We start from the raw sequence: 16675 nt of genomic DNA on the forward strand, positions 1-16675 counted from the left end.
CAGTTACAGATATCTGTAATTGAGTTTTGACTAGTCAAAATCTAATTACAGATATCTTGAATAAGAGTTTCGACAGTCAAAATTATGTTGCAAATATCAGTAATGAATATCCAGTCTAGCTATTAAATGTTAAAATGGCTTGCCATAATAACAGAAAATGTGGAAATGTTGAAAATACTACCCAAAATTTCAACGTCGGCCGAGACTTACATTACGTGTGGTATCACCAGGCTATATGTGACATTACTATCAAGCTTTGCGTAAGTTAAAATCCTGCTAAAATCGTGTGTTTAGTGTGTAAACGATCTCTGTGTTAGAAGAACCAGTGGAAACAGAGCCCTGGAACAATAAGAAAATTCTACTGACAAATAACAACGTATTTTTTGTACCTGAGACTCTGGACTTTTGCTCATGGATACTTTTTTCTTCAGTGATCTGATTGGTCAGAGGTCAGGGTGTTGACAGCCTGTGATCTGATACCCTGAACTGTTCAGCATAAGTTGCCACGGTGATTTATCCTGACAAAAAGAGAACCAGCATCGTGGTATTGGAAACCCAGAGTTAACCCTGAAGTTACCTTGCTAACTCCAAATCCTGCCTCGTAGCACAGGCCTCTGCTCACCTTTGACTCTGCTCATCAAACACACAACCCTCTGCTGGTAAATGGTAATAGAAAAAACAAGCCTTGAACTTGACTACGTAATAAACCAGTTAATAATGTATTGCTATTGTCAGATGAACCTTGTTTCCAATCTCCAGCTCTGACACAGTTAGATGTAAGTGAAATTTTGCTTACAAATTAAGACCCCGGGTTTGGCCATAGTGTTTTGGAATTCGTGCCTTGAGAGTCAGAGCCCGCGTTTTTGAGATTGTCATTGGTATGCTGCAGTCCCAAGGTGGAAATGCTCATGAACATGTTGGCAAGTCAAAAAACGTTCAAAGTATTTTGCAAACTGTCTAAATGAGGCTGAGAATATACACACTCTTACATTATGACCTTTATAAAGTCGGTCAATTATTGTTCACCTACATATCTGCAGTATGACAGAAAATACAACAAACTACAATCCATGTGTAACTTAATCTTTAATAGAAATGTGTCTCAAAATGGAAAATATGTGCACACCTGCATGGTTCAAAGGGTCAACAACATTTTTATGACACTGCAATTCATGTGAAAGTCTTGCATTTCTGTACCAATAAATTATTACATTAGTTCTAAAACAAACAGCAGAATTAAGATGAACAAAATGAGACCTTCACTGAGGAGCTCGTCAGCCTCGACTGGTCTACAGCAAACAAAGGTAATAAATATCATGGTCTCATTTAAAATTATACCTAGAAAGCTTATTTGAAACATTAATGTCATAGCTTTAACTTAACTTAAAACACGCCCAAGTCCTTCAGACTTCATGAAACACACACAGACAATCAACAAACATGTCAAACGTTTAAAAAAAAAAAAAAAAAAAAAAAAAAAAAACACATTTAAGAACAGTACGACTTTGTCACATGATCCTACGCTGGTCCCTTCATCAGTGTTGTGTTTCTTCAAGCTAGTTTTGGTCACATGACCGTGTTTGACCCGTTGTTTTCCATTGTGACATATCTTCAATACTTTGTTTCCTATCACAGTGGAAACCATTTATAGTGATCGCATCTGTCCAGGATGTCCAGATTATCATCTCATTGACATTCATGATTTTATTCTACACATATAAAGTTATGGAATGGACAGCTTCAGCAGCCTCCCTGTGCAGTTTCACAAACACAACGTTTCACTCTCTTTCTAAATCGCCCAAACCAGCCTGTGGAAACTTTTGAAATTATCCGCTCGCAGGCTCACCGCCAATTCCTCTGCCTTTTAACTTCACTAGAGGCCCTCTCAGGGGGAGGAATATACGTTAGCGGGCACTATCAATCTACTTGATGAGGGCAGCTTCAACCACAGGTGTTTTCTCCGTTCACATTTATTTTCTGTCTCCGTCTCAGGCAGCTTCGAGGATACTAGATTTTTCATTGAGAGAAAATTACTTTCTTTTTCCTTTGCTTGTGACGTGCTCGCAGCGCCGGCCTCCGGCAGCTGGAGGCAGACGGGATACCATGAGGCGAAGTATCACAGTGGGATTAAAGTTTAAAAAACAAGAGATTTATTATAGTTTTAAAAAAATTGTCATATGTTGTAATGTATGAAAGAGCCAAACATTGACCATTTGATCACGTTGACTGTGATCACTGTAAATGGTTTCCACTGTATGTCATCTGAAACTGGCTCAGCTACTAAAGACTGGCAATGTTCTATGGCACAAATCAATGATGGATGGGAAACAAATATCTAGTGTGACTCTTATACTATTTGGAGCGCGTTGTATGAAGAAAAGGAAAATGATGAAGACTACAAAACCAGCTTAGATGTTCAAAAAAGGACGAGCATTACTCTTCTAAGACATTGTCATGCTGTAAGTGGACGTACACTGTATTCACAGTTTGTGTAACGTTAAAAAAAGAAATTCTCGTAGTGCAAAACTAATAATTTATAAAGTTATAAAGTTAAGACCAAATAAATTCTCGAAAAATAGTAATTATAGTTATGATTTTGGTCTTTTCATCACTGCAACTATATGAAACATGAGTTCTGGACAATAGAGCAAACCATGTCATCAACCAAAGTAGAAAAAAACATTACTAAATACTTCATAAATGTGTGCTTTGTCATTATCACTAAATAAAACTTAATTTCTCAAGATAAACAGGTAAAAACAGTGGATAACTACAGCAGTGCATGTATTCCTTCTTCGACCTCAACATTCACATTCTTGATTGTGCCGCTAATCGTGGGAAACGTACCTGAGCACTTCCACATTTTCCCAGCATTGCCAATCCTCTGCGTCTGTTTTGAACACAGACGTGCCACGGTGTCCGACCTCATTATTACTGCCTCTCTACGTCTACTAAGCAAAGATAGTGTTGAAAACTACAGAGGGCAATCGGTGAACAAATAAAGGCAGATTATGTAGGATTGGAGTGACTGAGTGACATTTAGCATCCTAAACAGATGTGTGCGATAGCTGCATATACAGTGAGTGTACAAGATAGAATCTCAGAGCTCTTTATCTTAATCTAAGACGCTCATCCAGCTGATATGTCCTGGATTCACTTGCTCTCTCTACGTGAGGGGAAAGGACAGGTGGAGCTAATATTTTGTACACTCAGTGTACAGTTAACACACTCGGACAGGATTGAAAGAGCTTTCAGTCAGATGGGCTTATATAGTAAGGTGGTGACGTACTTCTTCTTGTAGCGGTGTGTCGCGCTGAGCACCATCACTCCATCCTGCGAAAGACAAAAACATCACAGATCACCATGGAGGAAAAACTGACTTCATAAAGAAGTAAAAGAATGCTTACATTTCAGACACATGTGGGCCAATGGGAACAACGGTATCAGTCGCACCATGTGCAAAGTCACCGTACTGTAAACCACAGAGATTAGTGGGAGGGACACCCACTAATCTCGACAACCCACTCTGCTCGCTAATCCCTGTCAACAATGAGGCAATATAATGTTTAGCACTACTGTATTCCTGTTCTTATTTCCATAGAGAGACTTAGAGAGACTCTTCTATTGTGGAAAGCTGCAATACAGTCTGCTGCTGTTTAGCAACTATTAAGGGAAACAGAACACTGCTGTGCATTAAAGGAAAAGGTCACGACTTTAAGTTTACAGAGAGCAAAAACTGTTTAAGTGTACATATCTGCTTTCACTCTTCCTCCCTGCTGTATTATTAGACTTGCCTTTATTGAAGAAAAGTCACTAACAAAGTTCCACTAATTCAGTGATAAACACATTTCATTTCCTACAGATACTTCACAATAAAATTCCCCCCTTAAACTGTAACGTACAAACTTTAATTGTGAACGACAATATAAGGAAATGTTGGGTTTTCGAGCAGCAACTTCACACAACTTCTGATACGTAAATAATAAGTAAAAACAGGACGCAGGAGAGAAACTAAACTCCAAACCACAGAGATTCAGTCAGAAGCTACAAAAGTACTGAGAGCTAAACACGCAGAGACTTTTACAAATGCCTTTCTCTCTGGTGTCCTGCAGACAGAGGTGAGTAGAGTCTCGCAACACACACTTGTTTGAGAGAAAGAAGCAGAGTCGTCAGGGGTTGGCTGGCTGGAAACATCACCGCTACTCGCTTGAAGTCGGGTGGCCTGGCTTTTGGATCTACTCTAGAGAGGGTCCATTCTAGTTTGGTCCGTGGAAACGCAAGTGGCGCGACAAGGCTTGACTCAGCGCAGCCAAAAGTGAGAGTGGAAAAGGCCCACAGTATTGTACGTGTGCTACTGCTGTAATTTCATTCATCTCACAGACTAATTAGCGTAGCATGTGTAACATAAAGGCAGAGTCGCACTGTAGACTAATCAACAGATTAAACAGAGTAGCGGCGCTGTATCTCTCTGAGTGTTGCTGGAGAACTTGTGAGAGTGTGAGAGAGAAAGATGGACACTGGTGTGCCTTATGTAACGCAACTTGACCCTTTATCGATATAAACAATGTTTAAATCTATGTCTTGCTTGAAAATATATTGATATATCGTACATAGTGCTGCCTCAGTGGTGGAGATTAGCAAATCTTTGTGAGAGAAAATTACCACTCTACTGTAAAATATGGACATTTTTCTGTGTATTCTTGTTAGTGGAACACTTGTAACTACTGTAATTGCCACAACTGATTAGGCTGAGAGCTACAGGCGGTGAGGTGAACCTTAAACCTTGCGATATATCATTAAGGTAAAGTGCACCTTGTCTTGGGAAAAAAAAAAAAAAGCTAGCTCTAATTACAACTGGAAACAGTTTGGCTCAGGTATCCAATGGTATGAAAATTCAAGCTAAATTGCCCCGCAAAGGAAATGCTTCCTTAAAGTTTCCGACCACAGAGCTTGTTATTTCCGCTTCTCGCTCACTGAGCTATTTGTTCTCTTCACTACCCTGCTCAATATGCTCACCACTAACACAGCTGACTTTGAAAGTACTCTGTAAAGTCCATCGTCGCACTTGCACCAGCTGTTTTATGACCGAAAAAAAAATGCGTTTGCAAAATACATGTGTATTCTGGGTCGAGCATGCTTCAAACTCATGGTGTGGATGGCACCAGGGCAATATTGGAGTGTGATAGAATGCTCATGCACGCTCCACTTGCATGTTCTGGCGTCCAATATTTGAACCTTTTAATGCAAAACACACACAACTGCTCTGTTTGTAATGCTTGTTTATGTATTGTTTTCAAAATGCATGGCTTTTTATTGGCTTGTTTTAGCCTAGTAGCGATGAAATCATCCAGTAAGCGTACCATTTAATGGCATTTGTCAGCCATAAAGAGCAATGTGACAGTCAGCACATTGATTTCTGAATATTCAGAGCAGCATGGGACAACTAACAGGGATCCAGCAGGGCTAGATCTGTAGATCCCAAACTTGCAGTGCTGATATGAAAAATGATGAAGGTACGGTCTCATTTATTAACTAGTTTATCTCCCCTCTGTTTCAGTTTGTTCACACTTGCAAAGCTCCTAACACCCAAGTCGATTTTGAGAGGCAGACACGTACTAACAAAAATTACCATTACAGATGAAGCCACTGGGAAAAAAGTCAATAACTGACTATCTGACCTGCTGCCAACTCATATGGAAAATACTGTGGGTGGTTTCAAAGGTAATCCAACAGCAGAGTACAAGTGTGAGCTCTGGTTGTGTTATTTGTTTTCCTCACCCCCCCCACATTTAATCTTAGACTGCTGTTAGTATTTATATCTTGACGTGCACATTTAGTTTGTTTTTCCTGTCACAATGTGGGAAAAAAAGGGCAATTATCTGTCCTTCAGCTCCCTTGTTAGCAGCCTGTTATCATTGCTGGTATTCCATATGCAATTGGCTCAGCGAGCTACGTGCAAGCTCGCTAACAGCTGCAGCCACTCACAGTTTCTGTTCAAAATGCTAACAAAGCTGGTCATGTCTCGAGTGTCACCACACAAAGTTTTGCCACATCTCAGCAACCATATGGTGCGGAGAAATAACAAACACTAAATTGTTTTTCGGGGTGATTCGGTCAACTCGAGAGCTTACCTTAATGGAGAGAGCGTAAAGGTGGTTGAGCATGACGTGGTTGGGCTCTGGGAGTAACGCAGGGTCACACTGGATAAGAGCAGAAACAGAAAACATTGACGGTTACAGCACAAAACAGAGGAGGAGAAAATTGGAATGAGCCTCGTTTGATTGCATCACAGCTACTTACAGAAATTCCAGTGTCTTTGTTGAGGATGACCTGCAGCAAGTGAGGTGGGAGTATGGGTGGAGACTTGAACTTCTCTTCCTGTTTGGGAACATAGGCGTCTTGATGGTACGGCCCAGGAGGAGAGCTGGAGAGGTCTGAAGAGACAAAAAGGCAGAGCAAGGGTGGAATAGTATGACTCACAGAACATCTGATAGACCTGTTTAAAAGCAGGTTTTAGGTGTGTAAAGTTCTACTACTAATTACAAAATAAATGTGACACTACACATCACAGAATCTAACAAGCTTTTAGACAGGTTTTCCAGCACTCACCTGACATGTCGGAGCATTTCTGCGAGTCCACCATCAGAGCATCGAACACCTCAAAGTCTGTTTTCTTCACCTGGATGATATTGTTGACCGTGCCGAGCTGACTGGTTACGACTGGCTGTGAGGAAACACAAGACGATCACATCTACAACTTAAGCTCAGAGTTCTAAACTAGCCAGATACAATCGAACTTCCAAAACAGACAACGCACATAATCTGTCCTAGTTGCATCGGGAGCTGATTAAACAGCACGTTTGACAAAAAGTTCACATTCAAATGTGAGTATAAGTGCTGACCTCAGCTGGGTCGTGAGTCCACTGGCCGTCCACATAGAACTTGTACTGATGCTCCCCTTCGGGTAGATCAACAATGGCAACAAAGGTGTTCTGACTTTGACAGATGACAGGACAGAGGTGAGTAAACACAGTACGTCTCCTTAAATAATACGAATGCCCTCTATTTACTGAAGGCATACAATGAAAAAGTCATTAAACAGCATCTAGAAAACCACTCTTACTCACAGGAACCTGAGATTTTGGGCATCAAATCACTTGTTTCATTCATAAAACAACCAGATGTTTCATGACAAACAATCGTAACAGTTGTAGAGTTTAAGACGCCCACTCACCTCCTAATAAGAGGAATCTTGTTGGCCCAGTTGTTGAAGGATCCAGAGAGGTAGACCTCCCTGCCGTCTCCAGTCCAGCGAAACACCGTCGGTCGGTCCAGAGTCGGCCCTTTGTCATCAGCCTCTAAGTCCTGCTGCCATGCAAGGAACTCCTCTTTCTCTAAAGGAGCCTGAAACACCCATCAAACAGTCGCCGTTAATTTGTGCAAATGTCACAAAGTATGTCTATAACTGTCTCTGAGACAGCAACACAACTTACTTTCATGTCTTCACCGTGATACATATCTGCATCCTCGGGGCTGTCCATCAGGATCTTTGGCCCCCCTCCCTCCTTGGCGCCTCGGCTGTCCCTCCGCTGAGCTTTCTCCCCTTGGCCCATGGCAGCCCTCTCACTGCTTGTATTCCCCATGGCTTTATCGTCTTGTGGGCTGGTTCAAGGTCAAGACTGCAAAAGATTTGACATTTCTTTTGAATACAGTAATTAATCATTAATAGCTGCTACTGGAATATTGGCAACAAATGGTGCTTTTTCAGACCTCATCAATCAAATGAGAAAAACTGGGCACTAAAAATGATTTTACAAAGTGCAACAGCAGCAGAATAAGTTAACTCGTGCAGATATTACAAGCAGCAGTAGGTCAGAGCTATGTAGAACAAGATGTTGCTCTACTTCAGAGGGAAACACTGCACTTCTTACTGCACCATATCACCTGACAACTGCATGTACCAGTTGTTTGTAAAATATGGCTTTGTCAACAAAACACGCTGAATGCTCATGAAACAAGCCCTGCAACTGGGAACAGAGCAGCAGTGTATTTTTCAGCACACTGCCCGAGGGGCCGACAATTTATAATTTAAGCGCCTGACGGTGTTGGGCTCAAAATGACCCTAATAGTTCTTTCAGTGTGATACCTTCTCTGTATAAAGGACCAATGCTTTGTGGGATACCCTGTTTACTGCATATCACATATTTATTGCATATTTATTTTCTTACTTATGTCACTCCTGCAAGATGGTGGCAATGCTGTGTAGAAAATTAATCTGCACACCCAGCTGCCTAAGTAAGCAACAGCAACATAACCTTGACAAAATAAAGACAGATATGGCATTTCCAGTAATGGATTACCTATTTCCTGGATGTTTCAAGTAAGCGCAAGTTCATTTACACACCATGGTGTAATGAAATTAAACCAAGCATCAGAAGTGACATTGAAAACTTCAGCAAAAGTTGATTCAAACTGGAAAATCTGCTATTTATTTTGTGTTACGAGTGCTACTGTGACATGTCTCGGTACTTCTGTTGTAATCATGTGATTACTGTGTGTGTCATTAATACATGAACTCAGTTTAAGATGATGCAAAAGGGTGATGAACAAAGTTTATAAGCAATAAGTGAATGAGTCAAGGTTTAAGTGAAGGGTTGCGTTCAATAGCTCAAGTACTGTAGGATTTTCTAGAGAAACTCAATACAACCCAAATTCCCATTCACTGTGTCATAATACAAAAATAATGCACCTTTAATTGCAAGATCTTATATTATGATCATTTGCATGGTTAAGATTACACATTGGATTTCCAGGTTTTTGCTTTTACTACATTACTGTTAATGATGGAGTTGGAGTAACGTTACTTTTCCACTATATGACAATAACATTACAGTATTAAGATTTAAGGGACGCTGCTTCCACTACTAATCATAGTTTTCCGACACTATTAGTTAGTGAAACGATCATATAAACCGGATGTTATGCTTCACAGCATGTACGTTACTGTATTTACCTAGCATAACGGTATGATGTTGACATTAGCCACCAAAGGTAGTGACCCCAGGCTAAGCTAACGTCACGTTAGCTCGTCTTAAAACCAGATGTGCGAGAGAATTACCTCTATTATTAACCCTTCTGTAATTATAGCTTGACTAACATACACTGATAAGACGGCAGGCAGTTTAGTTTTAGCAACAAGTACCCGAGTAGCAAGTAGGAGGTCCCGTTACACGGCTTGGTACATGCTAACGTTAGTTAGCAGCTAGCTTCAGTGTGCTGTGTAGCCGGTTGGACATCCTGCTAACCCAAACAGCGCTACTGGCCGCGACACGGAAGTGATGCCAATTTAACGAATAAATGCACTCACTATAAAGCCTGACATTTATTTAACTTTTACCTGAGAAGCGTGTGTAAGGTTGTAGGTGTCCTGTTAGCTCGTCTGACCCATTTCTCCGGCCGTGGGCTGGAAGCAAAACACTTGGTAACGCTAAACAAACCTGCCCCCTTGTTTGCGCATGCGCAGTAGATCAATTATGACAAGCGGGTATATGGTGAAAAACCTGAATAATCACATATTGGATACATATTTCCCACATGCACGTCATGTATTGTCATGTAAATAATTTATAAAAGTGGCTGCCTTATGGTTATTTATAATCATGATTATATTTTAAACACTACAGCTCTTTGTAGTGTAATTTCACCTACTCACCACTAGATGGAGGCGTGAGTCAAGTACAGTGATAATGTACAGTATGAAAATACACCTCTGTTTGCATATGAAGAGTCAATAAAAGGGTGAGCCTTATTTCTAGTTTGCCAAAAAATGTATATTTTTACCATCAGGTGTCTAAGGACCTCAAGGAAAATGGGAAATAGTTTATTTCCAGTGGCCTATAGAGGTAAACCCAATGTTACAAGAGTCATAAGAGTAACTATTCTGTTCACAGGTTTCACTTCCTCCATGGTTATCTCCTCAACTGTAGTTGACATCCAGAACACTGGTCTTAATTGTATCTGACATGCAAGAGATCCCCGAGGTAAAATCTTATTGAGTGGATTCCATGACCTTGTGTTCATACATTTAGGGGCCTGTTCATCTATCCATCCATCTATTTTCATCCACTGACCCGGGGCTGGGTCGCAGGGGCAGCAGGCCAAGCAAGGCACCTCAGACTTCCCTCTCCCCAGCAACACTTTCCAGCTCCTCCTCGGTGACCCCAAGGCGTTCCTAGGCCGGATGAGATATGTAATCCCTCCAGCGTGTTCAAGGTCTGCCCCGGGCCTCCGAACACCTCCAACAGGGTCCTTGACAGGAAACGCTTTAGAATCACTGGTATATGTATAAAATTCAACTACAAATAGTCAATCCCTTATCCATCACAAGCACCTGATGTCTTTCAGTCATGGGAGGAAGCTGAAGAACCGAGAGAACACCCACACTGACAGGGGGAGAACATACAAACTCCACACAGAAGGGCCCAAGCTGTCCAGGAAGTTCGAACTAGTCAGATTTTTATAGGGCTTGAACAGGCTGAGTCAGGAAGATGGTCAATGCTGCTAAACATTCTTGTGGCACGGGGCAACAGAATATGTGGGCATATTAAGATGAAGATATATTGAGCTGTACATACACACACATACATATCATATCAGGTCCATTGTGTATTGTGCAGGGCATTCTGCAAAGGTCTACTGCACCATGGATCGTTACTAATGAAGACATTTTCCTTCATATTTGGATCTGCTCTTAATGTCATGCCGCTGATTAATGATTTCTTTCAGTTCTTTCAGCTGGTGACGTACCTTCGGCTAAATTTAGGCCACAGATAGAAAAAGAAAACACAACAGCTTTGTGCCACTCTTGACATTTACTGCGAGTTTGCCCAGCACTACATCATGTGCAGTGAGTGCGTGCAACTTGCCATTCACACAAAAGGTCTTTAAATGGCCTGTGAACTATGAAGGTCCAGCTGTAATAATGCCTTATAAGGTTACTTCTCAAAACTTCAAGGCCATTCTTTGTCTCCTGCATGCCTAAAATATCGCAGTCTGCGGAGATGAGATGATGTAGCACATCACTAATTCCTATGTCAGGCAGCTCAATCTCATCCGAAATCAGTGCCAAACGCCACACAGCTGCTGTGGTCACAATCGCCCTGAACAGGGCTGTTGTGCCAGTGCTCGTGTCAGAAGATGAGGCAGATATTTTGACTTGCTGTAGCAGGGAAAGTGCAGGTGTGATTAATGATGTTAACGATGTTCCACTTCAGGTGCACCAGTGAGCCAGCTACCAAGTGGCATGCCTAATGGAGCGTAGCCACAATCAATTTTCTTAGCCGAACTTTTAAATCTGGTGTATTTTTTGCCATCAGCATTTGCCTTTATTAGTTTTTTTGCTGTTTACAGAGTCATGTTGAGCAGCAGCAGAAGTGACTTTTCATCTTTGTCTCCTCCTCGACACCATTACCTAACTGCACCAATTCTCTTTCCCTTAAACTTCGACACAGACTTAATAGAACTAATGACGTTCACCCCCCAGACAGCACTCCAACATCCTCCAGACACACGGGGGCAACCAACGCTGGAGGCTTCTGGCACATAATGAGGAGCTAAATAAAAAAAGTGTCCAGCAGAGATGCGTGAACTGAAGGGAGGTTAGATTTCACTGGACCGTTTAAAAGCAGAAGAATCTACATTTCACAAGGCCCTATTATCTGCAATGACACAGCAGATGCAGCCCCGAATTATGGGCATGGTCACAGCTGATTGCAGTACACAGATGTCAGTCCACGCCGGGTGTTCAGTTACAGAGATTTAATTTTTCCCTTCACAGCCTTTATGCCTTGTAATAACCAGCTTATATTGTTGGTTTCTTTTCAGATGGCTTTTTATCCAGGAGAAAATATTATTGATACGTGTAAAAAGATGAAGATTGTTATCGTCTAATGAAACAATTTATATGTGCATGTTTCGGTGCGGATAGGAGATATATGCCATGCAGCACTTATTTCATTGAATGGGTTTCAAAAATCTAAGAGCCAGGCATGTTAGACAAACGTCCTGGAACCAGACGGCTCTAATTGGCTCACGACAGCTGAGGCGACTGAGTGGGCTCCAAGGAAGGAGTTGGCCTGGCTGGTGGAGGTGGGATGTGATGTTTTTGCTTGCATGCGGAGGTGGATCTATAAATGGACTGCAGAGATGGTATGGTGTGTTGTTAGTTTTGATGTGTTGAAAATCAGTTGGCGATGGTAGAAGAAGGACTGAGGCGGGAGTGCGTTAACCCTGATACTGGATCGTGTTTGGACTTCAAATGCTGTCTTTTCTTGTGTTTAATCCAGTGTGGTTAGAGCCTCTGTTTTCTTTCTCCATATCTGATTGTCAGACTGTCAAACCTATGTCATACTTTATTATTAGTATTAGACATTTTCGTCTTTGATCATTTTACTCTAAAGCCAAAATGACAACAGCTGAAGCCCAAACTGTGAGAGCTCCCACAGCCTCATTAGACATCCTGTATCGGCCAACAGACCTGCTGATGAACTCCGTGATGTGACTGATGTGCTGACATTTTACCGTGCTTCCATCCCAGCCCCGCTTCCTCAGAGCCATGACCACACTGCAACTGTTGTTTACTATTACTCATCCCTGCCGAGTGAAGCCATCACACAGCAGCAGCCAGGCGCACCGCAGCGCCTCAGCCAGCAGCTGGCCCTGATACACTGTGTGTAGGACAGGCCAGATAACCTTTATCCTGAGTTCTTCTGCAGTACACATGGGGGGGGGCGATGACTCACATACTCACACTTGTTGCCTTGGCACTCTTGCCGGCTCACAGCTGTGCAGGCAACACACTTGACACGCTTGTATTCATGCAATTGTTCCTTTGTGGAACACTGAATTAAAAGTGTGTAATTACAATGCTGAATTTTTAACATGACAGAATAGAATCATCTGCCTATGGGGTGCCGTTTGTAAAGTGGCTCACGCTGAAAATAACATCAACATTTTGCCACATTTAGCTTCAAACAATGTTTAAAAAAGTATTGTGAATTTTTTAACGTCACCTTTTACCACATTTACAGCAATATTTGTTAACTTAGAAATATATTAAATAGTTAAATCTAAATATTAAATGTGGCACCTAAATGTTAAATGTTAAATCTAAATATTAAATGTGGCACCTAAATGTTAAATCTAAATGTTAAATCTAAATGCTAAATATAAATATAAATATAAATATAAATGTTAAATCTAAATATTAAATATAAATTCTGGGTGAAACTAAATATTTAGCTAATATGCAAATTCACACTGCGGGTCACCGGAAGTACCAAAATAAAAGCTCAAGATGGTCAGACTGTGTTTATAGAATCAAATAACGAATTAAAACCAACTTATCAGGGGAAATGAACACTTGAACATACATTAGCGTGATAATAACTACCTAAAATAACAAGAAACATGTTTGGAGAAATTTTATTTGACGTGTACTTTGAGTTGTTAGTGTCCCTTCAGAGGGACTAACAACCTAAGCTAAGCTAACAATTGTTAGCTGTTAGCCCCGTTAGCAGTCTGTAATGACTCATAAACTCTTAAACGGTCCGTGAAAAAAATATTTTTTTCCAGCGGATGTCTTAGTTACAACATGGTTGAGCTAGCAAAGCCGTTTTGTGTTGCGATGTGTGGTATTTATTCAGTTTTGGGAAATCACGATGTCTAGAAAGCATCAGTGGCTGCAGCAGCAGCAAAGCTAGCATCAGGACGTCATCTGTTAAAAGCCTCCCGTTGTCGGATACGACATGAAACTGCTCCAGTTAGCTCAATCATGTTGTAACTAAGATATCCGCTGGAAAAAAAATATTTTTTTTCACGGACCGTTTAGAGTTAATGAGTCATTACAGACACCGCTAACCGTTAGCTGTTAGCCCCGCTAATCTACGATAACCATGTTATTAATTTCAGAACGTGATAGTAATGTTTGTTCAATCATTATGTTTGTAGACTTTACAAACACCAGATTAGTCTAAATGGTGATATAGTGATGTGAAAAATGTGAGATATTCATATATGTAGCTAAACTCCGCTGGTTTTCTACCCAGAAGTATTTGTAAACAACAAGGTGATTCCCTCCGAAGGGACACTAACAACTCAAAGTACACATCAAATAAAATTTCTCCAAACACGTTTCTTGTTATTTTAGGTAGTTATTATCACGCTAATGTATGTTCAAGTGTCCATTTCCCCCGATAAGTTGGTTTTAATTCGTTATTTGATTCTATAAACACAGTCTGACTATCTCGAGCTTTTATTTTGGTACTTCCGGTGACCGGCAGTGTGAATTTGCATATTAGCTAAATATTTAGTTTCACCCAGAACATATAGATTTAACATTTAACATTTAGATTTATATTTAGCATTTAGATTTAACATTTATATTTATATTTAATATTTAGATTTAACATTTAGATTTATATTTAGCATTTAGATTTAACATTTATATTTAGATTTAATATTTAGATTTAAAATTTAGATTTAGATTTAGATTTAATATTTAGATTTAACATTTAGGTGCCACATTTAATATTTAGATTTAACTATGTAATATATTTCTAAGTTAACAAATATTGCTGTAAATGTGGTAAAAGGTGACGTTAAAAAATTCACAACACTTTTTTAAACACTGTTTGAAGCTAAATGTGGCAAAATGTTGATGTTATTTTCAGCGTGAGCCACTTTACAAACGGCACCCCATATCTGCCTGCCTCAGCTTGAAGGAAACATTTGGTGTTATAATGTATTTTTTTGTATTGTCAGTCTTATTCTGAAATAATTCTAAAAACAGGATAAAAACACCGAACAAAAATATAAATGCAAAACTTTTGCTTCTGCTCCCATTTCTCACGAGTCAAAATAAAATATCTAAGACTTTTTCTGTGCACAAAAGGTTTATACCTCTCAAATTTTGTTCACAGATTTGTTAAAATCTGTTTACTGTAAGTGAGAACTTGCACCAAGACAGATTTGCCAAGATAATCCATCCACCTGACAGGTGTAACACATCAGGAGATGATTAAACACTGATTATTACACAGGTGTGCCTTGGCCTGGTCACTCTAAAATGTGCAGGTTGATGCCACAGACGTTGCACATTTTGAGAGAGTGTGCAGTTGGCATGCTGGCTGCAGGAACATCCATCAGGGCTGTTGCCTGTGAAATGAATCTTCAATTTGTTACCAGAAGCTGTCTGCAGTGTCACCTCCAAAAATTTGGCGGTACATCCAACCAGCCTCACATCTGCAAGATCATCTGAGACCGGCACCTGGACAGTTTATGCAACAATTGGTTTGCTCACCAAAGAATTTCTGCACAAACTGTCAGAAACTAGTTCAGAGAAGCTCATCTGCAAGCTTGTCATGCTCACCGGGGTCTTCACCTTTCTGTCTGGCACTTTGGAGAAGTGTTTTCTTCATGGACATATACTGGTTTTCACTGTGCCATATGCCAGAGGGCGTGTATGGCGTTGTATGGGCAAGCAGTTTGCTAATGCTAAAATTGTGAGAGTACCAGTACAAGTACCAGTAACAGAGTACCCATTGATGGCATCGGGGTTATGGTATGGTTCGGCATAAGCTACGGACAACAAACACAGTTGTCATTGTTGTCAGCATTGCTGTCAAACAAACACGATCTGACAGAGATACTGTGATGAGATCCTGAGACCCACTGTTGTGCCATTCATCCACCGTCAGCACCTCGTGTTGCAGCATGATAATGCACAGCCCAATGTGGCAAGGATCTGTACTTAATCCTGGAAGCTGGAAACATCCCAGTACTTGCATGGCGTCACACACTGAGCATGTTTGGGATACTATGGATTGACAGGGTTCCAGTTCCTACCAATGTCCAGCAACTTTGCAAAGCACCAACACACACCTGTGTGTGGTAATGAAGCTGTGTAATCAGCACCTTGATATGCCACACCTGTCAGGTGGATGGGTTATCTTGGTAGAAGTGCTAACTGAAACATATTTTAACAGACACAAGAACAAAATTTGACAGGGATAAGCCTTTTGTGTGCATAGAAAAACTCTTGGATCTTTTGATGAAAAATGGAGGCATGTTAATGATGGAACATGTCAGCCAGTGCAATACTGTATTATCCCAACGGTGTGGCCTTTAGATAAACCATTAAAAAATTCTGCACAGCAGGATTTTCACAACTTGTCAATTTATTTTGCGAGTTTCACACTGCTTGCTCAAAAGCTTGATTAGTCAATGGGCCTTCCATCTTGTCAAGATTTGCTATGGTCTACTAGAAGTTTAAATGAAGTGGAACAACTTTGCTGAATGGATGGTTCCACTGACACTTCCATCAAACTAAGTCATACGCACCACTGCTGCTGAATTACATGTCAGTGTAAAACTCTGTTGTGCAGAATATCTGAACTGTCAGCTGTTTTGATGGAATCAATGTCCTCAATAAATACAGGTTAAAGCGTCGAAGGTTAACTGTCACTCTTTTATCAAAGAGAGTCATATTTAAATTAAAGGAGCTCTATGCAACATTCAGATCATTATGTAGCAGCAAACAAGTACTTGCTATGTAAAGATGTAGTGGAGTAATGTCGTCCTGAGCAGAGAATTAAGTCATGATACTTCGGTGCGTGTT

The 16675-nt window shown here is 40.6% G+C and overlaps 1 protein-coding gene across 1 annotated transcript; it reads right to left on the minus strand.

Annotated features, from left to right (window-relative positions):
* Positions 1-1071: 1071 nt before the first annotated feature.
* Positions 1072-9508, minus strand: prkab1a (protein kinase, AMP-activated, beta 1 non-catalytic subunit, a). The gene is made up of 8 exons (XM_033647749.2): positions 9398-9508; positions 7494-7679; positions 7235-7404; positions 6903-6996; positions 6610-6724; positions 6301-6434; positions 6132-6200; positions 1072-3333 (listed from the first exon to the last, which is right to left on the minus strand). Exons 2-8 carry the CDS (start codon positions 7641-7643, stop codon positions 3256-3258), a joined length of 810 nt encoding a protein of 269 aa, XP_033503640.1. The 5' UTR covers positions 7644-7679; positions 9398-9508; the 3' UTR covers positions 1072-3255.
* Between the last annotated feature and the right edge of the window lie 7167 nt (positions 9509-16675).

This window comes from Epinephelus lanceolatus, chromosome 19 (assembly GCF_041903045.1).
Source record: "Epinephelus lanceolatus isolate andai-2023 chromosome 19, ASM4190304v1, whole genome shotgun sequence".
Lineage (NCBI taxonomy): Eukaryota > Metazoa > Chordata > Actinopteri > Perciformes > Serranidae > Epinephelus > Epinephelus lanceolatus.

What these genes read in the sequence shown, in the direction of transcription:
- prkab1a (XM_033647749.2), bottom strand. Translation starts at nt 7,643, where the DNA reads ATGGGGAATACAAGCAGTGAGAGGGCTGCCATGGGCCAAGGGGAGAAA. An exon ending in GAAATGCTCCGACATGTCAG is followed by an intron (nt 6,435 to 6,609) that starts GTGAGTGCTGGA and finishes TTGTCTCTTCAG; the next exon opens with ACCTCTCCAGCTCTCCTCCT. An exon ending in ACAAAGACACTGGAATTTCT is followed by an intron (nt 6,201 to 6,300) that starts GTAAGTAGCTGT and finishes GCTCTTATCCAG; the next exon opens with TGTGACCCTGCGTTACTCCC.